This window comes from Trematomus bernacchii, unplaced genomic scaffold, assembly GCF_902827165.1.
Source record: "Trematomus bernacchii unplaced genomic scaffold, fTreBer1.1, whole genome shotgun sequence".
Lineage (NCBI taxonomy): Eukaryota > Metazoa > Chordata > Actinopteri > Perciformes > Nototheniidae > Trematomus > Trematomus bernacchii.
Genome location: NW_022988050.1, coordinates 15029819 through 15056904, shown reverse-complemented (window position 1 = coordinate 15056904; position 27086 = coordinate 15029819). Strand labels below are relative to the sequence as shown.

The 27086-nt window shown below is 39.4% G+C and overlaps 1 protein-coding gene across 10 annotated transcripts in view; it reads right to left on the bottom strand.

Moving 5' to 3' along the window:
• The window catches only part of LOC117474098 (microtubule-associated protein tau-like), a 35817-nt gene extending 8950 nt beyond the window's left edge, over window positions 1–26867 (bottom strand). Inside the window, exons 1-13 of one of the 10 annotated variants that reach the window (XM_034120129.1) lie at window positions 18457–18488; window positions 14134–14266; window positions 11080–11151; window positions 10133–10222; window positions 8586–8618; window positions 5535–5569; window positions 3831–3962; window positions 3523–3577; window positions 3376–3414; window positions 2927–3171; window positions 1697–1789; window positions 1070–1162; window positions 205–297 (exon numbers count right to left, since the gene is read on the bottom strand). In XM_034120129.1, the coding sequence (XP_033976020.1) occupies window positions 205–297; window positions 1070–1162; window positions 1697–1789; window positions 2927–3171; window positions 3376–3414; window positions 3523–3577; window positions 3831–3962; window positions 5535–5569; window positions 8586–8618; window positions 10133–10222; window positions 11080–11151; window positions 14134–14266; window positions 18457–18483 (1140 nt within the window). In that variant the 5' untranslated portion in view covers window positions 18484–18488. Of the gene's footprint in view, window positions 1–204; window positions 298–1069; window positions 1163–1696; window positions 1790–2926; window positions 3172–3375; window positions 3415–3522; window positions 3578–3830; window positions 3963–5534; window positions 5570–8585; window positions 8619–10132; window positions 10223–11079; window positions 11152–14133; window positions 14267–18456; window positions 18489–26216; window positions 26263–26717 lie in introns of those variants that run through there. The other 9 variants (XM_034120120.1, XM_034120121.1, XM_034120124.1 and 6 more) reach the window with 9 other exon arrangements.
• Between the last annotated feature and the right edge of the window lie 219 nt (window positions 26868–27086).

Below are 27086 nucleotides of genomic sequence, written 5' to 3'. Positions count from 1 at the left end.
CTGTAGTCACCACCGCTCATGGCTGTGTATTCATGATACAACTGTTAATAGGGGTTAGCAGTGTTGGATCACATGGAGGTCAGAGGGGACACACAGGAGGCTCTGTGCACGCTGAGACCCTCCTCAGTGAAGATGCAGTCTGAGTTACAGGAAGGGTTTTGGGCCCTTGCAGTCTGCCAGGGGCCACCCCCCCGATCTACTCACATTGCCTCCACCCGCTACATGTTTCATATTATCTTTGGAGCCGCACCGGGACTGCACACTGCTTAAGTCCAGCTTCTTTTCAAGAATTTGAACCTGGAAAGTTGATATGAAAGACGGTTATCCTGGAGGAGAGAACAGGTGGAGAGCTGAAAGTCCATCTTCTTTCTCATGTATTTGAAAAATAGAGCCCTTCCTATAGTATTGTAGTGCTTTCAATGCTAATCCAGACTGAGAGCCAGAGTGGAAAGGGGAGAAATGAGAGATGCAAGTTGGCCTTTAAAGGGGCAAAACAAAAACAAAAATAATCCACACTGTACTGATCCTTCTTCATTGGGTGTCTTCATGGGCAAACATGTCCATACATGGTTTTTTGGCATGTGCACGGGTAAAAGATTAAAGGTTTTACATTTGAATAAGCACTCTATTAGGAGAACCCTTAGTACTTTAACTTGATTGAGTAAACGTCCATCAATCAGCTTGAAAACAGTAGAAAAATAGACACTACTTATGACTGCAGAACTGGCATGAGTATTATAACAAGTCATGCCACATCACCCAAAACACCAAATGATTGAAACAATATATCCCCAAATAGAAGTAAGGCAAATGATTACAATAAAAACTACAAAGTCCCATTTAATTAAAGTTGTATTATCAATATTTTCTTTTACTTCATCAAACGGTCAGAACACAGAAACATAATGTATCTGTATAGCATATACATATACATAGCATATATATGCTTTTCAAAGAGACTGACTTGTTGTATTTTTTTAATTAACGTTTCCTCAATGTGTGGTATTATTTATTTCAGCTCAGAAGGAAATAAGGAAATGCTTTCCAAGTGAAACCCAGGCTTCCTCACCTTGCCTCCTCCAGGGGTGTGCTTTATGTTGTCCTTAGATCCACAGCGAGATGAAACATTAGGTAACTCCAGCTTCTTGTCAAGGATTTGGACCTGCGAAGGTGTGAGAAGAAGAAATACAAGTCCTTAATTCAATTGAGAATAACTGCAGGAGGGGATCAGCCCAACATGGAAGAAATAAGATGTTGAAGAGATGGAGATTAAAGCAGGTTTTTGATCATTTCATTAAAGCTGCCATCCATAACTTAGTATGTCACATATCACATTGACTGCAGATACTACTGGGGGGATTCTAATATACTAAGTGCATGTTATTAAATAGGGATAGATAAACATCAAAGTAATACGTGAGTCTACAAAATGACCATATTGTTACAGATGCCAACTTTAACACATTAAAGCAGTGGACTTTTGGTTAAATGCACCTTGATCTTTTAGTGAACTAAAAACATATTTCAGTGTCTAATTGAGCAGATTCAGAAGATTCAGAAGTCCATCTTCTATTACAAAATGGAGGGCACAAAAAAAAGAGAGCACTTCCTTCTTTTACCAAAAGCTGTTTTTTGATGATCATAACTGCAGAGATACTCAAGAGTCAGGTGTTGAGTTCATCCCTCAGTTACTCACATTGCCGCCACCGGGTACATGTTTCAAATTGCCTTTGGAGCCACACTTAGACTGGACACTACTAAAATCCAACTTCTGTTCAAGGATTTGTACCTGGAAGAATGAAAATGTCAGCTTTTAGATTTTTGGGTTTGAAACATGTGCTGTGAGAGTAGGACTGAGAGAGGTGTTGACCATGCTGTTAACCGTCGTGTTGCTTTGTGTAACATGCAGCTTCAGGTGATACTACTTCAGAGAGAGGCTTCGGAAAACCTTCCTCTCATTCCTTCAGTAAACAATAAGTGACATCCTCTCTTCCGTTTATTTGATCTACCATTTAAATGTCAGTGAGATAAGACTTTTTAATTTCATTTTGGTTCCTAAATATACATCACAAAATCCTTTCAATTTTAGCAGATGGATTAGATTGATAGATAGATAGAATATTAGACATGTGACCATAGCCTACACTGAAATAGAACAAAGACTTTGCAGTGCTAAAACGGACCACACACACAAACACACACACACATTCAACACATACACACACATAGACAAGTACATTGTGTTGATCAGACAGGACATCAAAAGGGAGATTGGAGTTTTCATTCCAAAAACATTTATCAGAGACTCTGGAAGCAGAAGAACGCTGATTGGCTGATTCAAATCTTAGTGGGTGGAGCCAGATTTGACGACTTTAGTATTTACAAAGATTTTTTTTTTAAAACAAGGTATTTTCTTGTTCTACAAAAAAGGTCTGTATGCCTACCCCAACAGGTCAAGATGCAAGCCACATCCACATTTTAATCTTTAACAGTTTCATTGGAATTATTTTGCCAAATTTTAAGAAATTCCCACCCTGCGTTCCTGACATATCGTGTTTATAGGTATTAGACGGACAACCGGAAAACGTAATTCCTCGGATGTTTTAAAGGAAAATAAATAAATAAATGCATTGTCAATGTTTTAAAAGATGGAATTACACTAAAAAAGAATTTTGGACCTCAAACAGTACCTTTACGTTTACATTTCAGCTTAATATACAGGTATTTCTTTCTTTTATCAAGAAAACCTCAAGAACGACTCAGTGCACATTTCCCTGGATGTCCTCATGAGGTTTGAACCTTCCAAACAGATAAGTTCTACCTCCAAAGCGTTATCTAAACCTCCGATCTGCAGATCACAGTGGACTCTTAAATCTGCATGCACTATGATGTGCACTCAGTGTAACATCAGTGTAAGTTCAGTTACCTTTCCCCCCCCAGGCTGGTGCTTCAGGTTGTCTGTGGAGCCGACCTTGGACCTGACATTCTTCAGGTCGGGCATTGGAGCCGCTGCAGCCAGAGGGACGGGGGGGCGGCTCTTCAGCGAGCCCGGGGATTTGGGCGTAGAACGCACCACCGCCACTTTCTTCACTTTGTTGGCCTCCGCCGCAGCCTTCGCAGAGAGTTGGCTAGAGGGAGATTTAGTGCCGGGGCTGCTATGGCCACTCCCATCTTGAGCAATCAGAGAAGCAATGAGTCAGAGGTTTGGAAAAGTCCTCAGTAGAGGATGGAAGTGAAAGAATAAATACAAATATAATCAGACTAGGAGCTCTGGGGACTAAAAGCTGACCAAGTTTGATCCAGGACCGGATCAGACTGTGGCAGTGTGCCTAAAGGACGCTAAAAGTGATTGCTTTTTTTTTTTTTTTTTTTTACCTTTTAGATTTTTTGGAGTGGGAGGTTTCTTGGCACTAGCTGTATCACAAAAAATATGACAAATCAAAAGTAATTCTTAAATCTAACACCTTATAAAATAACAAATGAAAATGAAAAGAATACAAATGAGAAGTGTTGGTTCTGTACCTGCTTGAGCTGCTGATTTCACTCCTTGGGTTTGAGACTTTGCAAGACCGGGAGCCTGAAGAACAGAGAAGAGACGCTGCTTTAACATCAAGAAAGCTGCTTTTATTCAAGTGCAAGTAATCAAAACATGTTTGGAGACAATAATCATAAAAAATGAATGTCAAAATTGGTGTAAAGGATGATTCACTATCAAACAAATGAATGTTAGGGTGCCTTCTCAAACCAGACAAGGATAATGAGCAGCCATCTTTGACCACCTGACCCCCGCTCAGCTCCAAACGCTCAGCAGCATTCAGAGGTGTACTTACTCCGGGCTGCCGGGGCCCCGGGCTGCTGGTTTTAATGGGGATGGAGCTGGGGCCGTTTCCGGAGGGAGAGTTTGTTTTGTTGACTGGGGATGGTCTTTTAGGGGAAGAGGTTGGTTTGATAGCAGTTGGGGTCTTTGTGACGAGGAGGAAAGGAAAAAGGAATAAAAAAATCAAAAGTTCTAATGACAATGAACATAAAAGAAGAACGAGTGAACAAATGAAAAATGACAGAAAGGAATGAATGTATTTCACAAACAAAATGGCATCAGTTGTCAGTTGTACAAATGGCATAGATCTGGGGGCACGCTCAGTGTACCAACAAATGTAAGTCTGACAGTGAAACAAATGCTCCAAACTATATGATAAAAATAAATGCTATTCTTTAATCCAATGCTTCCAACACATTCAAATCACAGTTAAAAACATATATAATACTTTAACAGCAAATTATTGTAAGCATTTTAAGGTACTTTTGTATTTGGTTTTGGGGACAACAACTTCAGCATAGTTGCAATGAGGCAGCTGAATTAAATACAACAAATATATATACTGTACTCCGCTGGAAATAGCAAACACAAACATTTAATGGTGAACAAACGTTGTTGGTGGAGACCAAAAACAAGAGCAAAAAGAGAGAGAATATTGGACTCAAACAAAACAAACAAACTTGACTGAAAATGTGTGATAATATTGTTCTGTAACTGATGGATGTTTAATCAAAAAGCTAACAAGTGCAATATATTATATTTTAAAGCCAATACCATGTCAGTGGTCCAAATTGGTTTTGGTCAAGTTTTCGATTAGAGAAGGATTGTAGTCATGGTTAAAATAAACTTTGACTGCAATAAACACCAGGGTAGGACTTTTGTAGAAGCATCCATCCTACCCTCTAAGGAAGACGCAGAGCTTTTGTTATTATGATACAGTCTTTTCCAGATTGTAACCCTCGATTTGTGGAACTCTCGCAAGATGGTTGAGGTAAGGCATTGACCTTGTCAGGGTTCATACACTTTTTCACCAATGACTTTTCCATGACTTCTCCATGACCTTTACCTAATTTTCCATGACTAAAAAAATGACTCTCTCAGCGGTACCACTGAAAATGGTTTATTTGAACATGGAACAGGAAAATAAGGTCTGCATATGAAACATGTTGTGCCTATCTAAAACAAATCAAATAGTAGGCTTACTAGCTTCTACACGCTAAAGCAACTCAAATCTCTCACCAGCAAAATACCTCGACAGTTAAATGCCATTTTACGTTTCATTACTATACGATACAGTATTTATTATCATTATAGTATTACTATTTCGGCGATTAGATAAAATATAAATGATATTTGATGCAACTTTAGTTACATTTCCATGACTTTTCCAAAACTTTGGGAAAGATATTGTTTTCCATAACCTTTCCAGGGCCTGGAATTAGCATTTTGAATTTCCATGACTTTTCCAGGTTTTGAATGACCGTAAGAACCCTGCCTTGTGTAGGAAAGGTTGTCAGGCAAGAGTTCTCGCAAGATTTTCTCACCTGGAGATCCATTTACAATCTAACCGAATGATTCTTTCTCCAGTGTTGCCATGTTTCTGAATACATGGCACAGTAACAGAGAAGAGATGGACAGAGCTGCAAAATATGATCCAATTTGTAAGAAACCAGAATATTCCCCAAAATAAAAGAAATGATGATTCTTGGTCACATACCTTATCTGCAGAGCCGTTATCGATCTTTGCTTGAGCTATAGACAGAAGAGAGAGTGGCAGACTTTAGATAACAAGTTTATTATCTTTTATGTCTTTCCACCCAGGTGAACTCAATTAAGAAAAGTGTGTGCGTAAACACATTCAAATTAGACAGAAAACTAAACCAAATGTCGGTGATATGCAGCATGCATGGTGACACAAAGTGCTTGTGGAAACCAAAAAAGTGGATTTTATTGGGGAACGCATAACCAGCAGAGTGAGCAAAGATGGAGCCATGAAAGAAAAAGTGGGGAGGGAGGACAACAAGCTTCTCCTCTAGTTAAATAGTTTACGTTCCAATAGAAAAAGTCTTAGGGAGAGTGCAGCATGGCATACGGTAGAAGCTGCGTTGTAAAAGAAAGAAGTGGAAGGAGTTAACTGAGGAGGGCTCTGGTGATTATGACAGCAAACAGACCTTTGAAGATAGGGACCGGCACCATAGACTTTCTGCCCAGAGAGCTTTGGGGGGGAGTTTGGCGGAGCTCAGCGGTACCAGTGGTCATTATGTCTGAGTCATTAGAAATGTCAGGCTTTGAATAGCCGGCTCTGTGTAACCATGAGTCACTGCTGCTGTTTTCAGTCGCCGTATCGGATGGCATTTTGGTTAAAAGGCTGTCCGTGTCAGAAATGTTCCTGCTGCCATTAAGATCTTCTGAAGGAGAGTCAGAGTGTGACAGACTTTGAGCTTGTTGTGTTTCTGCTGGCATGCTTTCGAATGTTAAAACGGCTTCATCTTTTTCAGAGCTGTCTGTCTCTCCTTGGTTGGCCAACAACTCTTTGTCCCCAATGGACGTCAGGTCTTCCAAAGCAGCGCTCCGAATCAAAGACATCCCGGGCAGATTGCTGGTTTCACTCAGGCACTCGGAGGCGTCCAGGCTGATCGCCCTTTGAGAGTCCACGGCTGCAGGGCTCGCCATGTCGTCCCGTCTTATCTCCGACCCGTGGCTGAGGTCTTCAGAGACCCATAAAGACTCACTTAGCCTCTTCCCACACTCCTCCACCGCCTCATTTCCTGGGTCCATGGGGCAGGAAGCTCCCATGGAGTCAATGCCCTCCCTAGTGGCTCCATCGCCCGCAAACACAAAGTCACTGCAGTCTCCAGAAGCAGGCTTTGCTAATTTGTTTGGAAAGGAGATTAATGATGACATTCACAGCACTTGTTTTCCATCTCCCCATTGAAACAAAATATATAATTAAAGATGGGACAGAACTGGACAAATGCCGTCCATGACCAAAGTAAAAAAAAGTCTATTTGGATATTTCCATAAACAGAAGAACAGAGAGCTATAAAAAGGTGAGATGTGATCAATGGTGGAAAAAGAACCTTCACATGAAAATAAAATGAGATGGAAATGGACATTAATGCATCACATCAGGCTGACAGACAACACATGATGCATTCAAGTGAACAGGATGAACAACAGACTACTAACATATTCCTTTTGATAATAATAATTAAATACAACAATTATAGAGCTATATAAAGTGTATGCAGTCTGGATTGTGGCACTGCAACAAATATAGACGTTTACAGTGTAAATAAGAATTATTATAAAAATAAAATAGTATAAAATAATAGAATGTATAAGTAATAAATTAATACATTCATTTATAATGAATGTGCATGCATTACAAATATAATTACATTTGCAAATAATTTATTATGTTTAATCATTTTGCCTTTGACTTTGACTAAACTTTACATTTTAAATCACAATATAATCTAAAACATGTTGAAGATGCTTTTTGCTATGTGACAGATGTGTAAGTAAAAGTCTTTTTTTAAAGCTTAAATATTTTATTTAATTGTTATGTAAAATGTTGCTTTGCTTTTGCGTTTTTATACAAATAATAGATCAGACATGTAAAATCAAATAGTGCAGTTTGAGTAAATTGTACAATAAATGTTGGCAAGTGTAATGATAATGCTTTTACTTTAATAACTACACATAAAATGCATCTAAAATGACCCTTTTCTATGGTTTAATTTATTAGTAAGTACTAGGGCTGTCAGTCGATTAAAATAGTTAATCGCGATTAATCGCAAATTAACCGCACATTTTTTTTCTGTTCTAAATGTACCTTAGAGGGATATTTTTCAAGTTTTTAATACTCTTATCAACATATGAGTGGACAAATATGCTTTATATGTTTGTTTATTATCATTTGAACAATGACAAATATTCTCATGAATATTAAACACAACAACCTGAACATTACAAATATTCACCTCAATTCAACCTGGAACCGCTCTCATACAATAATACTGTGTGTGTGTGTGTGTGTGTGTGTGTGTGTGTGTGTGTGTGTGTGTGTGTGTGTGTGTGAATGTACTGTGATGGATCGTTGGAGCTATGTGCAGCTCAAGGCATATATGCTCGAACGGGAGCTGCCTGGACGCTGCAATCATGTTGCTATCCGTGCTGAGTGTGCTGACTTTTCGTACAATGTCCCACTGTCTGGCTACCTGCATAAAGTCAAGTGCTCGGCGCAGTTGTCGGCGAAATGTCGCTCCTCTGTTTTCATTGAAACAGCTCCTTATATCCGTTAGCGCAGCTAGCTAGCACCAGATGCTAACAACAACAACAACACGTAAGGTGTGCCTCGCTCGCCCCACACATACACACACCCTCCCGGTCCTCCCGATGGCCAGTCCGGGCCTGCCGGTGAGCGTGGAAGTGTGGTCTGCCACAAGCGGGCGGCAGGAGCGGGGCTGTAAGCATCAGCTTGTAGATGGTATTTTAAACTCGATGCGCTCTGAAACTACGGGGCGGGGCGGGCAAGGACAAAAAATACACATGCGTTAATCGCGTTAAAATAATTAGTGACGTTAATTTTTGTGTGCGTTAACGCGTTATTAACGCGTTAACTTGACAGCCCTAGTAAGTACCAATTAAACCCTGTCAGGTATCACACATAAAACAGTCCTGGAGTCCTAACTGTATTCATATCCATCAGCTGCAGTAATTAAATACAGCCCAAGTGCGATCAATCAAATACTTAACAGCCTACCTGTTGAAGCTGCTCCTCCTCCTGCTGCTGCTGCTGAACATGATGAGACAAATGGAAACATATATTAGTAATGACTTTCTGTCATTTGAAGTCATCAATACACTCCCTCACTGCAAATAAATCAACACAAAGCCCACATACAGCATGTCTTCAGTTAATGCAGAAAGCCCAGAGCAAATCAAGGTTACATTTATCATTGAAAAACAAAGAGATTAATATGCAAACAGTGTTTATGTGAGTGTGACGTTGTGCAGCAGAACCGCACCAAAGGGCCTGCTCCATGTGGTGCTTCAGCTGTTTTTAACATCATTCTGTTGCATCTGTTTAACAGATCACAGGAGGCTTAAATCTGCCTTGAGGTTTGGCGCATTCCCACCATTCTGAAATAGCCAGCATGTAACCATCTTTTATGTCCGTTTATGATCATGTGTAGTTCTAAAAAGGAGCAAATCATCAACCATTACAGCAAGCATGAAGGAGAAATAAGCCAAAGGATAAACCAAAAATACAAAGACAGCACTCTTTTCCATTCATGATGCTGAAAGAAAAAGATAGTAAGCCACATTTAAATCAGTACAAACAAAAGAGCAGCTTCGGGTCATAACAATTAAAGAAATAGTTCCACATTTTGGGAAATTCCCAAACTTGCTTAGAGTTAGATGAGAAAATTGATACCACTCTCACTTCTGCATGTTCAACATGAAGCTACAGCAGCGGGTTAGCTTAGCACAGTGACTGGAAGCACGGGCAAAAAGCTAGCCTAAATAAAGCTTTCTAATAATAAACCCTGCATGATAGGTTACATTTCAGGTTGGTTTGTTTAAAGTACACAGATAAAACAAGATATTTAAAGCATTTCCTTTTTGACATGGGACACTTCAGTGTTTTCTGATGTTTTATGTACGATTCATTGAAAACATATCTTAAGTTGCCTAACAATGTTAGCCAGTGAGCTTTAGTGTCAGAGCAATCATCTGCTCCTTAAAACCCACTGCCTGTGTTTTAACATGCTCTATTGTTCTGTTTTATTTGTTTTGTTTTATTGTTCTGTCTTTTAAATTGTTTTATTTAAGTATTCCAGTAATGTGTGTTGCATGTTTTAAATTTATTGTATTTACTTGTTTAAAATGAAATGTGTTTTAGGTTGACTTTTAAAATCTGTCCAGGGACTACAGATGAAAAATAGCCTCTTGGCTAACTCTGGCACATTTACAGAAATGTTCATTCATGTGCACTGTCCCTGTTAAATACATGAATAAATAAAATAAAATAAAAGTGGTGCTAGAAGAAGGATTGTGTTACTTTTGGACAGATTTGTGCAAGCAGTTCCCCCGTTTCCTGTCTTCAAGCTAAGCTAGGCTAAGCTAATCGACGTTAAGCTAACCGGCTGCTGGCTGTAGCTTCCTTTGTTGAATCATACAGACCCGATAGTGGTATCAATCTTCTCATGCAAGAATGAGAATATATTTCCCAAAATGTCAAACTAGGAAAACAACTAAAAGCGCAAGCGGCTGAAAGAGGCAGGAGCTGAACGACCGGAGGCGTACCAAGCTGCCCCTCGCCTCCACATGAAGTGCTCTCTGTTTCTGAGAGCTCAGGCCCTGCCGCTTCAACACCGGCCTTCTCTGACGTCTCCACTGCAGGATAAATGGATGTCAGTCAGTCAGAAAAATAGGAATAGCTCATCCCTAAACATCTCTCTAATTTGACAGACTTTCCTCTGGTTTATTAAAGCTGAATTAGCTCTGAAACGACACCTCCTGACCTCATGCTGTGGTATTTATCACGTTCACAGCCAGGAGCTGTTCAACAGATCAAGGAGTATTTCCACCCGATGACCCTGCTTTCCACTACATCTTAGGACTCGTTGTCACTCTCACTATTTATGATCAAAGCATGCTCCACCCAGGCTGAAGTGGAGCTACTGTGGCTAATTCTCACAGGCATAGAGAGACATGACTTCCCATGTTAGTCACCTATGTGTGGCTAGGGAAGAGATGTTGTTCCCTGTGTAGTTTGTCGCACTGTGTTTGCACTGAGAACACAGCTACTGTACATGCAGTAGTATGAATGTAACGTGAAGTGCATTTACTTAAGTACTGTCCTTAAGTACAAACTTGAGGTACCACTTTCCACTTTTATTCCATTACAATTCAGTGTACTAAAAATCTATTAACAGAAAACTATTTGAATAAATGGGCAATACATACAAATCAAGAAAAGCAGGTTTAAGGCACAATAAATAAGAAAACAAGCAGAAATATGTAGATTCAAACCAAGACGAGCTGAAAAAATGAAAAGTGTAAAGGTGGGAGAAAACCAAGAAACTGAGATTAACATTTCTCGGATTATATCTCTGACAAAAGGAAAAGTTATTGATAAAAAAAGAGAAATGAAATGGAAAAACTGCATCCAAACTGAAACGTGCTTAATGAAGGTTAAGTTGAGTCAATAAAGTCCAAGCGTCAGACATGAGGCGCGCAGGCGGACGTACCAGGGTGCACCTTGTCGTCACAGAGCTCAGACACAGGTTTAGCCCCGTTTTCACTGACAGCTGCTTCAGGCTCTGAGGAATAAAGGTTAACTGAAGGTCAGGCTGGAGGTTCATCATGAAAGACATTCACTTGAGACACTTGTTTTGAGCTGTGAAATTGAATTAAAATGGTTAACACCTTTGCAACAGTCACTGTTATTTAGCTGTTAAATCCTGACTCCCTGTAAATGAGGAAATAAGACAAGAACAAACCATAAAAACACAATGAAACAGGTCTCAAAGTCAAAAATTACCAAATGCTTACATCCTAAATAATAAAATGGTATGTTGGGGAAGATTCAATCTGTTAGTACATTATAAACATGCACAAGAAACTCTGAAATAAACCACTTTCTTTCTTAATTTCCCTCAGCCATATTCACAGAAGCACAATTTTGAACCCATTAGACAATATTCAAAGACAGAAATCCTGACATTTATTTAAACTAGTGTATCCACACAGTCTTTAAAGTAACTTAAATCAATTTATAATGAGCTTGGACGATCAATTTGTCATGAATGTATCATACTATTGGACTTAAAGACTGCATAAGAGTTAGAAAAATAACATTTGTAGTAAATGTCTTTTTTGTGTATTACATCTAGATTATTTCTATATTTGAATGGCCACAATTATAGGAAAAAAAGCTATATGTTGAAATGTATGCTCTGAAAGCATGGAGAGTAAACCAACACATACAATTGTGGGCTGGACAGAAAAAGAATACATTGAAACTCATGAGAATGCTCCATGAGGGGGAGTTGCAGATTAAGCTGATCGTTGGCTGAACATTGATAATTATTTCAAATACAAATAGCACCTTCCACTTTTTTATATATCTATTCTTAAGATATCAATCATAGCCACTTTAACTTTGGAGAAAATCAACTTTTCAAACTAACAACATCCCATTTTAAGTTGATTACTTATTAAAGGAAAAACATTTTGAAGCCATCATTATTACAATGTACCGCTCTACACATCATCTACCAACTATAACCACTCAACTACCTTTATCCTACAAGCACCGCACTTTCCAACTACGTTTCCGCTCTAACAGATTGATGATACTCACTCTGTGTTTCACCATTGACAGACTGTGTGTGCTGCTGCTTCCTGTTTGCATGTGAGAAGATGGAAAGTGGAAACAGGGAGAACGTATGCACTAATGAGGGCTGTAAACTGGGGAAAGCTAGGCTACGCACTAATTGGCCATACGGTGGATATAAGGGATGAGAAAGAGGAAACTGAAACTGATTATTAGCTACTGAACAATGTGCCAGGACAGTCATTATTTATTCTATAACTGTGCAACTGAAACATTTGACATTATTTACCCTTTCAGTCATAACATGTGCCTTTTTCTGTGCAGCATTGAAGGCCTGATTGTTTGTGGACTGAATTGGTAGCGTACAGTGCCACAGGAGCTCGTTCTGACCCAGATGCCTGGATTACAGGGCACAGTGCAGCTGCAGTCGGCACTCTAGCATGTCTTGTATCCATTATGTAAAAGTGGGATTAAACAAAGCACAGTTGAAACTGCGGGGCTCGGCCTCGGCCCCAAATCGGTACCGATCACAGAGACTTTAAGAAACAGCTCGGAGATTTCAATCTTTTTAAATCCCTCTCTTTGGGAACTTTTAAGAATATGCTCTGGGATTAAAGCGCCAAAAGGTTGAGTTAAACTCCAACTTGTGGGCCACAAAGATTACCCACAAGTCAGCTTGTTCTCAAGATTAGAAACATGGAACTATCGGCAGATACTAAACATGTCATTATTGGTTTATAACACACTATAATGTAGCTATAAGCACATATGAAGACAGTTTGAAGTGATTTTTCGTAATATGTTTATGGTGTTAATAAAAACTACATGGCTTAATTTTATGTAGGCATAGTAGATTATTTAACATGTTAATTTATACATGTGCTTAAAAACAATCCAGAACTTCTCTTTAATTCATACAATGACATATTTACTTAGACAGTAATTATTATTATCTATTAAGAACAATGCATTATTCATTGGTGTCAATGCACATAAATAAACTATATTGAAGCAGTTATTATAATCTTTGTAGAGCTTGTTCTTTTAAGCTAATATATGCTAAAGCGCACATGTTCAATATTAGTAAATGTGTTTCAACTGATATAATCAATAAACCATGTTATGTATTTTTAACAGCTCACTGACGGAGTGAAGCTGGTGTGTTAGATGCCAGAACATCGGAGCTGACCCATGACTTAATGGTGAGAAGATAATATGAATGCTGTCATCCGGATTAGTCATTATGGTCAGACAGACAACAACAGTGTGTGAAATAGCTCAGCTGCTAATTCATTTGAATGGGGGTAATGATTTGATGAGGCTCCTGCAGAATAACACAGTGTCTGGCGAGCTGCAGCACTGGCCAATCAAATGGGTGCAGACTAACATTTTCTGTGGTTTACCGTGTTTCATGAACCCTGCATTTCTGCTGTTTACCTTGTGATGGGCAGTCTGAACACCCATTCATGTGTGTTCAGTGCTTTAAATTAGGAAGTATTTCATTGTTGACTGTGCAGGTGTATTCTATTATGTACAAGTGACATTTATTGCCGATCTGAGTATCCCTCTTAATCATCTTCATGAATTTTTTTTAAATAGTATACGGTCAGGAATGGATAAACAAAATAAGTCAAATATATATTATGGAAGGTTGTCAAGTGGACTATGTACATATTGAACATTTTAGCTGACTTGATAAAACATACGAGTGTGTATATAATAACATTTATATCATTTCATCTCAATTAAAAGCCTGCTCCTTGTTATTTTTTTATTTTTTGTGATATCCAAGGTAAAAACGTACCATGTGCAATTGTAAATGATAAACCTAATGTTCAAAAAGAACAAAACACCTGGGGAAGAGCCACACTTAAAAGCAAGCCTGTAAGAACACAGGGTTGTTTCGGCACAGACTGTAAACCCTTGCGATATTGAGACATATAAATACATTTGACTTATGTCTGACCTTTCATGATGCCGTTCTCCTGGTGGTGCTGGTCGCTGATGGTCATGTTGGCTAAGGAGGAGCTCATGGTGTCTCCGGAGGTGTAGCTGTTGGAGGAGTTGTTCGTGTAGTCCATTGCCAGTCGCAGGTCAGGCTGCAGAAGAGCAACAAACGCAGAGGAGGACACAGTTAGTCCGGGATGTGGCACGTAACATATGTCAAGTCATACACTTTAAAGAGCAGCTGACCCGGATGCCCACCTGGTTTAAGGATTACAAATGATGAGGACGCACTTCATGGACACTTTGTCTTCCGGCGTGCAACACCAATAAATGTAAACAGACACTGAGTCGGTGAAAAATCGGTTATTTATACATCTGACGTGGGGTCGGCGCTTCATGTTACAGCCTGACAGACAAAAATAGTCCCTTCTAACCATGTGCACGCCGTCCTCGCTGTAATGAGCTGCACTTCCTAAACAACCTCCTCTGGACAAGTGCAGCATGTGTTTCATGTAATGTTTCAGCATTATCATCACCGTCATTAAGATGCTAACACTCAGGGCTGGGGAAGAATTCAGATCATTGGCCTAACTATAAGGACTAACTGTAAAAATGCTCAGATACAAATAATAGCCATGCACTGAGAATGTTACTTCAGTTCAATTACAGAAGTATTATCATGAAAATGTACCTAAATATAAAGAACTAAAAGTAAAAAATGTCTCCGACAACTAGTTGAGTCATCACATTATTTGATTATTTTAGGATTATTTATCAAATGTTCATAACAAGCGTATGAAGTCTTGAGTTTCGCCAAAAGTTTGTTTTATGACTCAAACTCCAATCATTTTTTTATTATTATTATGGATTAATCTGATGATTATTATCTCCATATATAGACTTGGTTTGGTTAGTAAAAATGAGAAAAAAAAGCAAGTAAAATGTAACATTAATATTATTGGACTCCAAATAAAGAATATAGAAAATTAAGAAAATAATACAAATGTGTTTTACAATTACCCAGGGCCCAAAGTAACAGCTTTAGTATGAACAATAAATAGAAATGACTAAAATAATTTAAAAAAGGGTCACATCTTTACATTTGAGAATCTTGATCAAAGGCTCAATAAAAAAAACGTTTTTAATATAAAATGATTATGTAAATTAATCATACTATCAATCGTCTATTTGATTAATTTATAATAAAACATTTTTATAAACTCTTAAAGGGGACCTATCATGCAAAATGCACTTTTGTACGTCTTTTATACATGAATATGTGTCCCCGGTGTTCCAGGGAACTCACCAAGTGTCAGAAAACACAACCCTCTCTATTTTCCTCCATACCCAAATCTCTAAAAAAGGGGCTGCAACGGATCTGATCAAAACTGATCCAGATTTGAACACTGTCCTGACGTCAGGACGGTGGCGCTACGGCTATTGGGCCAACTCCACCAATCAGGAGGAGACAGCCACGGCCATTGCCGTTCGAAAGCGCTGGAGACGCTGTAGTACATATGCCAGGCCTGTAGATGGTGCTGTTCTCACTGAATCTGCCCTTGCACAAACAGAGCTATAAATTGTCAAATTGAGCAAAATGAGGCATGGCTAAAATGCATGATCTGTTTGGTATTTTGAAAAAAAAAAAGTATAAATATGCCTTAGGTATGGTCCTACACTATATTATTCAAATATAGCATGATAGGTCCACTTTAATATATATGTAATGTGGCAAGTAACTAAAGCTGTCAAATAATTGTAGTGGAGATTTAAATACAAAAATACACATTTGAGGTACTTAAGTAGGGCTGTGCAATTAATCGTATTTTAATCACAATTACGATTTTGGCCTGCCACAATTACGAAAACAACATAATCGAAAAAAACGATTATTTTGCTTTGCTAGGTTGTGACAGTGCACTAGAACATACTTGATCTAATTAATTTTAGTCTAATTTATTTTTATTTATCATATTTATATATGTTTAGTAGCTTGTGGAAGTGCGCTCCAAAATATTTGTTGATCTTGTTTATTGGTATTTATTATTTTGATATTATTTATTTAAATGTAAATATAAATGTATCATTTATTTTATTTATTTTTGTATTGGTTTTTCAGTTGAATTATACGTTCAGGGTAATCAACAGTTAAAAAGATACTGTTCAAATTATTATTTGTATTTGTTTTAAAGTTCAATAAATGGATGTTTTCAAAGTCAATGAATAATCGTATTTAATTATCGTGATATCAATTATTGACCAAAATAATCGTGATTATGATTTTTGCCATAATCGAGCAGCCCAATACTTAAGTACAGTACTTTAGATACACTCCACCTCCAATACTGTGTACTGTACATCAGGAAGTAAACCTAATATTCCAGACATGATCCTTCAACTGGCGAGATGTGAATTGCATCAAATCTCATCAAAAGAGGATTACATATCAGATTAAACACAAGCCTCTGGTTACATCAACAGTTTTCACTTTGAATTATACTTTTTTTTTTCACACTGCCTTGTTACACGCACACACACACAAACACACACACACGCACACACACACACACACACACTAATACACACAAACAGAGGCTGTGCAGAGAGCTTATGGCGTAATCAGTGTCGACATCCAAACTGCTCTTTCAGTGCATGATGATCTGATTTGCTGGCTTCTGATCAATACTCCCTCTCAAATGATCACTTTGGTCATGAACGTCACTTTGTGTAAGCTCCTAGCAGTGCTGCTGAAAAACAAGACACTTATGTTCTGGTTTACTATGCGTTTCGGAATAATCCTGATTAATATTATGGCAAAGATTCATCATTGATTAAATGCACGTTTTTTTGATAATGTTTTCAAAGATAGATTTACATTTCAGAGACTTGTGTATCCATTCAATGTGCTTTTTTTTGTTTATTAAACAGAATAAGAGTTTATAAAACAAAACGTATTGCTAAAACCTACTAGGCGTACACATTTTTTTTACCTTTGTTGCAGGTTACAAAACCAGACCTCATTAGAGTTCTCTGCTCCTCATCTGACTAATTTCCCTAATGGCTTGTGAACTACAGCAAATGTGCACCATATTTTCTCGCAAGCCAATCAGAGCAGACTGGGTTTTTTCAGGAGGGGCTTAAGAGCCAGGCGCTAAAGCGGAGAAAAGAGTCTTACAGAAATGAGTTATCCCTTTACCACTTCCCTTTCATCAGCTCATTTTTGACGGTGTTTCTGGTAGAGAATGCATGAAGTAAGGTCAGTTCAGCTTAAGAGATTTTCAAGTTTGGTTCTACGACAAAATGTGTCAGAAAATACCCCACTTGTCTGATGTCTGAAGCATCTATGTGTCATGGAAATGCAGTTGCTAACAAGTGACTAAATGAGACTACTAAAACGTCATCATGTCGAACATTAGCCGCCTTTAGCTTAGCGGTGATTATGCGGTGATGTTGTTCGTTTATAGCCTAACCTTAGCTTTTTACTTCTGGCGATTGCAAATACACTTCAAAAATCATAAAAATTGCAAATCACAGCAGAAATATTCCTGCACTTTTTATACTTTGAAAGTACATTAAGTACATTATGGGATAATACTTCTGAACTTTTACATTTGAGTCAGATATGATTTTGAAAGCAGGATTTCTAACTTGTACGAGTATTTTAACAGGGTTGAATTGGTCCTTTCCTTTATGTAAAGGAGTATATTTTCCCACCATTGGCCTTCTTTAGGCTCACCACCATGCAGTGATGCAACTGCCTTTTTACAGGCAGCAATGCCTCAACTGTTGCCGTGGTTACTCCTCCCAATAAGAGCTACGCCAAAAGGCACACTTGGCTCAGCTATGTGACCTTCCCTCTGTGTACATTCATATCTCCTGACCTTGGATGTCTAAACAATGTCCCACATGCAGCACAAACAGCACGAATGGGAGAAAGTGGCAACCAAACAACCAGAGTAGAAAAACTTAATTGACAACAAAAAGGGAATAATCCGCCCATGAAAATAGTCCCCACAAATGCACTATTTCCTCTCTTTTGTTTGATAATAACTCCAGTTACTATTGTCTTGTTTAAATACAAAAACACCAAAGAACAATGATATATTTGTGACCTTTTTAAAGTCCATCTTTCTGAAAATGTAAAACACATTCAATCACACACTGAATTGTGGATTTCTGTTTGACAATGGTCATCATTTTTGCTCTATCCAATCAGAAGCAAGCCACATATCCGTCCCGCTAACGTCATTTTCAGTCGACACAGAAGCAGTGCTTGTTAGTAGCATGACAATAAATCTGCCACTTCAACAGTTATTGTTTCTGTTAGTTCACTTATAATAACCTGTACAGCTGTATCGATCTCTTCCATGCTTGCCCCCCTTTTCTTGGCCGTGCCCTTCCTAATTTGTCTGGCACTGGCGCAGGAACACAACGTCCCCATTCTTAATCCTGCGCGCAAAGCTCTGATAGGCTCTGCTGGTTTTTCTAAATGGTTGAAACACCAGACCTACAGTTACTTGATTCACTGAAATAATCGGAGATCTAGGCAGCTATTCATCAGTCTGGAACAAGGCTTGGCTTGGAGCTGAGTGACATAAGAAGCTAAGAAATTGTTGGTTTTCGTCTTTTATTGGGATTTATTGACAATAAGAAAAACATATAAAAACACAAAAATTATACTTAAATAAATGCATTAAAAAAAAATAGCTTACAATATCTTATAAACGCTAGAGCGATGTTTGTGTGTCTCTTAGAAATCCTAATGAATAGTGTACTCTCAGTGCTCCGGACAAATCTGCCATTGTAGCATTACACATGACAGCATCCAAACAACAAGAAGGCTGCACACTTGCCAACAAAGACAATCCACTCTGAGGAGCGCTCACTCTGCATCCGGGAGCTCGGACGGTTAGAGAGCAAACAAACTCAAGGCTGATAAGAACTCGATCCTTTAGATACATATACTGTATGTACACAGGGAATGTAGGTCAATTTGCAGAGTGGTTGTATAACAGGAGACAGGTGGGAAACACTAGGCTAAGTTGCCCTTTTTACACTGACTGTAAAGATAAGAGCTATTATTTTCATCAACACACCAATCTCGTTGTGTCATGATTTGCTCTAGGTTAATACAAGCACATAAATGTCACCTGCTGCAGAAAGGGAACATGACAGCGCTCTTTGTCGCAGCTTCATGAGGGGGAAAAGGCTTGAAGGTCTGCTGATGCAGCTTGTTCCTCTCAGGGGCGTGTGAAAATGTCATCTTGGCACAGGCCCACGGCTCCCGAGCGAACCCGCTAAGAAGGCTCTGCAAGGAGCTCGGTCAACAGGGATGTTGACACAGCTCCAGGAGCAGCGAGCATGCAGAAGGACATGCAGTCTGAAACTGTGTGTGCTGTTCTGCAGCAAACTGGGGCATAATGTTGATGTATCTCAAAGGGCATGTATTGAAAAAAAACGAGATTTTCATGTCTTTTTAGATTAGAAAGTAGGCTTACTCGCTATACAAAAGCTGTGAAAGTATCAGAACGCTCAATCCACAAGAATATGCAGACACACTGTGCCTTTAAATGATCCATCAGAACTTCTGCAAGGTTGTAATGTCACAACTCTACTATTTATAGGTAAAATACAGCGCCTTTACAGTCATTTACTGGTCGAATGACAGTGCAGAAACGCAGAGAACACTGGCCAATCAGAGCAGACTTGTTTATACTCGGGGGGAGCAATGACACAGATAGCGCCATGCTAAGAGCACGCACAGAGGTGCTTATGCTTAATGTGCTCAGTGCATTATTCCCTAAACACTAAGGTGTGTATATTCAGGGGAAAAGCAAGGGAGTCATTCATGTAAAAACCATACACCAAATATTCACCCTCAAGAGTAATCTCGTATCAAACATTCACAGATGTGTAATGCCCTTATACAATCCCTGTAGTGAATTAAGTCAAGTATTTTAAATTGCAAATGTATTCAAAGGAAACAATGTTGAAAAACCTGTACAATTTGATTCTGCTGGGAAAGTATTTACTTAAATGTATGTTTTTAAGACCTCCTGTTTCTAAAGCATTCCAATGAATTGGCCATCTTTGTAAAATCCTCAGTAAGTCTAGTTAAAAAGATGTTTAGTTAGACTAATTCTAAAGGTGCTCTGTTTGTTGTGTCTGGGTCTTTAAAGAGACAGCGCTTAACCCTCCTAATTGTCTTCGTTCCCCCCCCCCCCTTACTTTGGTGTTTGCGGTCAAATTTGACCGGTCCTGTTTTAACTGCTATTACATTAACACAAAAACCATTCATCATCACCAAATTTAATTTAACACCCTTTCAAACTGTAAATAGTGTATCAGACTACTGGTATACATGAAAAACTGCAGTAAATATACAAAGAATAGACACTGAACATGTATTGCGTGTGCCAGGTGTGATCCATGTGGGGGGATGGGCACATAAGAGCGGGACATGTGTCAAATTGTTCTGTGTGTGTGTGTGTGTGTGTGTGTGTGTGTGTGTGTGTGTGTGTGTGTGTGTGTGTGTGTGTGTGTGTGTGTGTGTGTGACCGGGTGTTACAAAGTTGACTAAATCATCCAAAATTCAATGAAAGTGGTGATCAGCAATTTTATATGTTAAAATGTCTACTGTGGAGGATATCATAAAGCCTTAAAGGTGGGGTAGGTAATTTTGGAGAAACCAGCTCGAGATCGCTAGAATTTGAAAATACACAGCCGGAAAAAATCTGCCACTTCCTTACAGAGCCCCTCCTCCAACACACACGAACGCGACATGACCAATGAGGGCGCGAGATAAGTTTGTGCCCCGATGGAAGGCTGACAGGCAGGTAGGCCATCCAGTTATTTTAGCCGGGCCGGCTCAGATGATTGGTCGTGCTTTTTACAGTATTACGGCTTCCACAGATGACATCTTTTTATGGATTTTTTGTCAAAGCACTTAAGATATTCATTGCTATCTGGATGTTAAGAGCATTCCATGGAATATAACAAAAAGTGTATCTCGAGCCGGTTTCTCAAATTTACCTACCCCACCTTTAAAGCAATTGAATGTAAAACAAAAAAGTTATGATTGATGTTATGATTGAAGTAGTAAATCGGTCAGATTTGACCCGAAGACAACAGGAGGGTTAAATTAAGCATTTCAGACAGAGGGTGAATACAGGCAGTATGTGTTTAAATTACATTAAAGCAGGTAAAAAGTACTAGTAGGATCGCCAAAGTAAATGAGCATGTTCATTTTAATTTAACACATTTTAGTTTTGCTCGTTATCATTTGTGAGGGAAACGCTGTATAATGTCTTCTGACAAACCAGCAGTGTTTTTGTAGCCTGACCCTGATTAGGGACCAAAAAAAGGATAAATCCTGGCCTGTGGTGCTTACATTTTGAAAAACCTTCTCTCTTTTTTGTATCTGTCTTTTGCAATTCCCTAGAGCAACAGTAACCCAATTACCAAGGTGGCGTCTGCAAAATTGCTTGTTTTGTAAACAAAAAGTCCAAAACCCAAAGATACTCGGTTTACTATCATACTAAAAAAAGGAAAGGGGAATCCTTACATTTCAGAGACTAATGACGTATTTGTTGGGTATTTTTGCTTGAAAAATGATTGAAATGATTAGTCTATTGTGTACATGTAAATGCATTATTCTGAACTGAAAATAGTTGACAAATTGATTCGACAGTTTACATTGAACTTCTTGACATTTCGACAATTGAGTGTTACTTCTATCAAACCAAGTAAAAATGGCAAATATTTGTCTCATTTCACCTTCTGAAATGTGAGAACTTTCTGCATTTGTCCTGTATTTGACATTATTGGAAACTGAAAATATCTTTGGGTTTTAGACAGATCAAACCATAATTGTGAGTTTCATGTATGGCAGAACAGAAACCTAAAAAAATATTGTTTTCTTCAGAGGAAGAAGGGGGTTGATGTCAAAGGGTTTATTTACAAAATGTCAAAAACATTGCAAGTTTAGGTCTTTGAAATCTATTCTGTCTGACCAGCAGTCAAAAGAATAACGATGATCCATTGACATCGACATTACACAGAGAAAGCAGCACATCCTCACATTGAGAAGCTAGGAGCAGGGAATATTTAACATGTTGTCGATTCATTTCATGGCAATTTATTCATCATGTAATTATTTCCGTGTTAAAACAGATCCAACCCAGAAACAAAGGCGTTTGTCAGCGTGCAGCGCTGCGTGTAGCTCAGCTGAGACGAGGATGCTGCTCTCATGCTTGAATGCTTCTGTATCTCTGACCTACTTTCCTCCATCATTCCCTCTCTCTGTGTTCTCAGCCTCCAGCAGCCTCAGACTGACTCCACCTTCCTATGATGTGGAGGGGCTGAAGGTGGGGCCCGTTTCCATTTTGCCGTCCATCTTTTAACACCGGAGGGAAACATCTTGCAGGGCCGGCATGCACATGGCCGCTGCTAACTTGCTGATTCTCTTTATTAACCAATAGGGTTTTTTTTGGCTTGGTTTGTCGATGTTATTGCTAAAATAATTAAAAATCAAATTGTCTGATTTTCATGAAATTTGCTGGAAGGGTGCAGCATGGACCAAAGAATAATCCATTGGAATTTGGAGAGGATCCAAATCTTTAAACCTGCCGTGTACATGCATAATATTTAACTGTTAACTTTGCCAGATAGGACATTTGCTGCATTCATGCGGTTTCGGAATAATACAACAATTTAACAAACACATCCGTGACTACACCAATCGGTCCATAACCAAATCTCACCTTGTCAGAGCTGCTTTCAATGTTTTATTAATAATGTGGGTTTTATCATTTAAAAAGGTGCTGTTTTTCATTGATTTTTGTTTTACTGAAATTGACCATGTATATGTCTTTGAGTACACTATGTATCAACATGTTGAACGCTCCAAATAAAAAATGATACTACATATATTCTTTGTAGCATCCAGGTTGTTTTCACATTACGAGCTAATAAAGAAACTAAAGAGAGAAGAACGACTTTACAACTCAGGAAATAAGACAGTCTGAGGAGCATTTGAATGCACCATTGGCCTTGACAGAGGCGTGTGCTTACCAAATGCCTTTCTAGTTCCTACCTTTATTTTTATACCTCCAGGATGTTAACCACACCCTGCTACCTTTCCACACATCCTCCTGTCACACTCTTAAGACAAGACACGTGGAGCAAAATTAAAACCTTCTGTTCGAGTTTGTAAAAGACTAACCACAACATTAAAAGTTGGAATTCAGAATATGCGCAATTATTCCTGGGTTGTCATGGTGCAGGGTGTTAAGTCATCTCCAGCTGCTGCATGCTTCAATATGTACACAAGACACACACACACACACACACACACACACACACACACACACACACACACACACACACACACACACACACACACACACACACACACACACACACACACACACACACACACACACACACACACACACACACACACACACAACACACACACACACACACACACACACACACACACACACACACACGTCTACTGGGGAAATGAACCATCCTCCATCAGCATGGTGCCAATTAACTGAGAAGAAGAATGCGGTTTAGTTCCAGCTGTAGTTTAACGAGACGGTGCGATCGGAAAGACGTCAGAGCAGCTTCTTTCAGCAGACTTTTAGAACCCTGTCACACTTTTATTTGAACACCTGACTGAATGAACACCTGACTGAATGAACACCTGACTGAATGAACATATGCAAAAAGAGAAGTGTTTTGTTTTGCTGGGGGAGGATCTTATGAGTCCCAAAAAAGACCCCAGAAGAAGCACATTTGAGATTCGACTAATAATTATTCTCCTTATCAGGTATTGTTTTGGCAATAGAAATTCTGAAAATAGCGTCAACATTTCCAAAAATTTGAAATTGTTTGTTCAAAATTAAATATATATTCGGATTACATTAATTAAAAAAGCAGAAAATCTTTAAATTTGCGAACACCGTTTGGTAGTTTGTAAAATAATAATGATATGTTCTGAAGCAGATGTTTGAATCTAAATATCTTCTATAATATCTCGACTGTAGAGAAGTAGCTTGAGTGATGTGGTTGGTTTTGCCAGCCTAAGCTCCTCAGGCCGAGGCTCCTCAGGCGGGGTGAGGTCACCTCTGGTCTCGGACCAACATGAGGCGGCAGCGCGTCAGTCTTTGCTAAATAGAGCCTTCAGTGTGGACTCATTTCATAACGCATGCCGCTCGGGGACACGTCTCTGAAGCCGATGACTCGATGAAGTCAGCAGCCAAAATCAGAGGAGGGATTGCTTTAATTAAAAGGCCTGGAATACTACAACGCACCTGCATCTTTCATATATACTAAACCAATAAAGAGACATCGTTTTCAGAATGCTCCAACATTTATCAGAGACAGGTGATAGGGGTGGCTTGTGGGGTGAATGGGCATCTATCAATCAGAGGTCAGTGGTTTAATCCCCAGACCCTGCAGTAAACATGTCATAGTGTCCTTGGGCAAGACACTTAACGCAAAATTGATCCTGTCGGTATGTCTATGAAATGTAAGTGTATATAACTCGCTCTGGATAAAAGCATCAGCTAAATGACATGTTATAGTACTAAGTGTTCAACTTTCCAACCAAAAGGGGTTGGGTGTTCCCTTCCTGTAGTGAAGTCAATGGTCTGCAAAGGCTAGAATCCCTGTGTTCCCTTTAGAGGGGGTTTCTCTCCCACACACTGCCCCCCTGCCTGAAACGCCTCCATTGGACTGCTTTGTTTACTTCCGTAACATAGTGACATCACTATGCAACTCTGACGCCTATATTGGCTAGCGCTCCAACACATTGTTTGTGACAGGCCAAGGGTTGGGAAATCTCTAAGTGGTTGACCAATCACAATAGAGCCTGCCAGCTAACCAATCAGAGCAGACTGGGCTCTGGTTTCAGACAGAGGGTGAAAAGAGGTGCTGCAGCACAGGCAGTGTGAGAAAAATAAAGAGCTTTTTGAACATTAAAGCATGGAGACATGTCACATTAGAGCCCATAAATACACATATGAACCTGAAAATGAGCATTACCGGGCACATTTAATATAGATATGTTGACACCCTACATGGCCACTATGTATTAATTCCCTCAAGTACATTCTGTACCGGCAAGCGACACATTTGAGAGACTCTGAACCCATCCTTTCATTTAAACTACAACTTCAGCAGGGAGGGAGGGGTCCATGTAGATGACCAGCACATATTTCCAGTAACAACTGATTCCAAAGTGCTGCAGAAACTTGCAGAAAGCATTGTAGCCTCTATCCACACATTAACAAAATGACACTGAGATGTCTTTCATTCCTCATCTGGCCTGTCGGAATAGCTTTCAGCTGTGGTTACACACTACAACCGACTACAACATGCCCGCCTACCCCTCCCTTCCTTGTAGCACAAATCAATGTAACAAGAAACTGGCTCTTCCCATGAGGATGGACAGAGGTGTGTCTGAGGCGAAGAAAGAGACTCACTCCAACAAAATCCATGCACAATGCTATAATCACTGACATGCAAAAACAGAGCATTAAGCCTCATTGTCTTTCATGGTGAAAAGCTTCTCATGCACCTTACTCTGCCATCAGATCCTGTCCATTGACCCCGTGCGGATTAACGCAGAGCCCATATGTGGCACATAAGCAGCCTGGTTCATTGCGCTGCTGTGCGCACTCTCCACTGTTGATCAAATGAAAAATGGGCTTGGCATTTGCGCAGGCGGTGCATCATTGCCAATTCCCAACATAATTTACTCTATTAAAAATGTTGGGATATGAACATACGTGTAAATGATTGCAAAACACCATAGGGGGGGTTGTTTGTCTATTGCTTTAGACGCAGGATTATAGCATAAAAAGGGATGTCTGGTGCATGTACAGCGATTCCAGACACCGTTTAGGCCCTCAGATGCAAGAAAGAGGAGAAAGATGCAGAATAACGGGAGCGAAAAAAAGCAAGCCACAATCACATCAAATCAGGCGACACAAAGAAACGAAGCAGCTGAATTTGACTACATATTAAAGGAAAACATTGCATTATTGTGCCCCTGGGATCCGTAAATAATGAGATAATAAATATTCTCACGGATTAGTCTTGTAACCGCGCGCAAAGGCGATCTCCGTGAAGCTGGGGCGAGAGGAGGACCTGCAAGAGGAGGAGGATGGAGACATTTTTGTTTTTGCACGGAATGAGGAGGGAAAACACGCCGTGTCGGTGAAGGGAGGCTCCTGGGGAAATGATGGCTGCAACAAAAACACGTTTATCTGTTTATTGTAGGTGGAGGATCGATGGAGATGGAGATCGCACATGATTTAAATGTAATAAAAACCACCAAAATATGACGGTGCTGGAGGGTGTCTGCTTCCTTTTGATGTAAAAAAATGCATTTCACTCATGTGCATGATATTTCTATATACGCTCAGAGGCCCAACCTCTCCCTCCTCATGCAAAAAATATTAAGTGAGAAGACGAATGCCGATGGAGAAATACGAAGCAGCGTTGGTCCGCGACTCGCTGCGATGTTACGGTGTGATTCCCGGGCATTGTGTCGGTGAAATAAAGGAAATATGTCGGGTTTCTTCTTACCTGAGTGCAGACAGCAGTGTTGTGTCTTCAGCAGCAGTCGCTCAGCGGGCTCTCAGCTTGTCCTCGCGGTGCAGCGGCTGGCCAGAGGGGGCGCTGTGGAGCGGAGGGCTGGCTGTGGTGAAATGCAACCTGCTGCTGCACAAAGAGCTGCGACACACGATGATAAACAAAAACACTGTTTATTATATATCCACTTAATATTATATCCAAATCTTTCATTTCTGGTTTATAGTTTCCTTATTTAAAAAAAATAAAAGGTTCATTATATGTTTATCAAACAACGTCCATGCATACAAATATATGAATCTAAAACAAGGAACATGTTAGATTTAGCTGTTAGCTCATTTTCAAACAGTCCCTGTGCAGGTA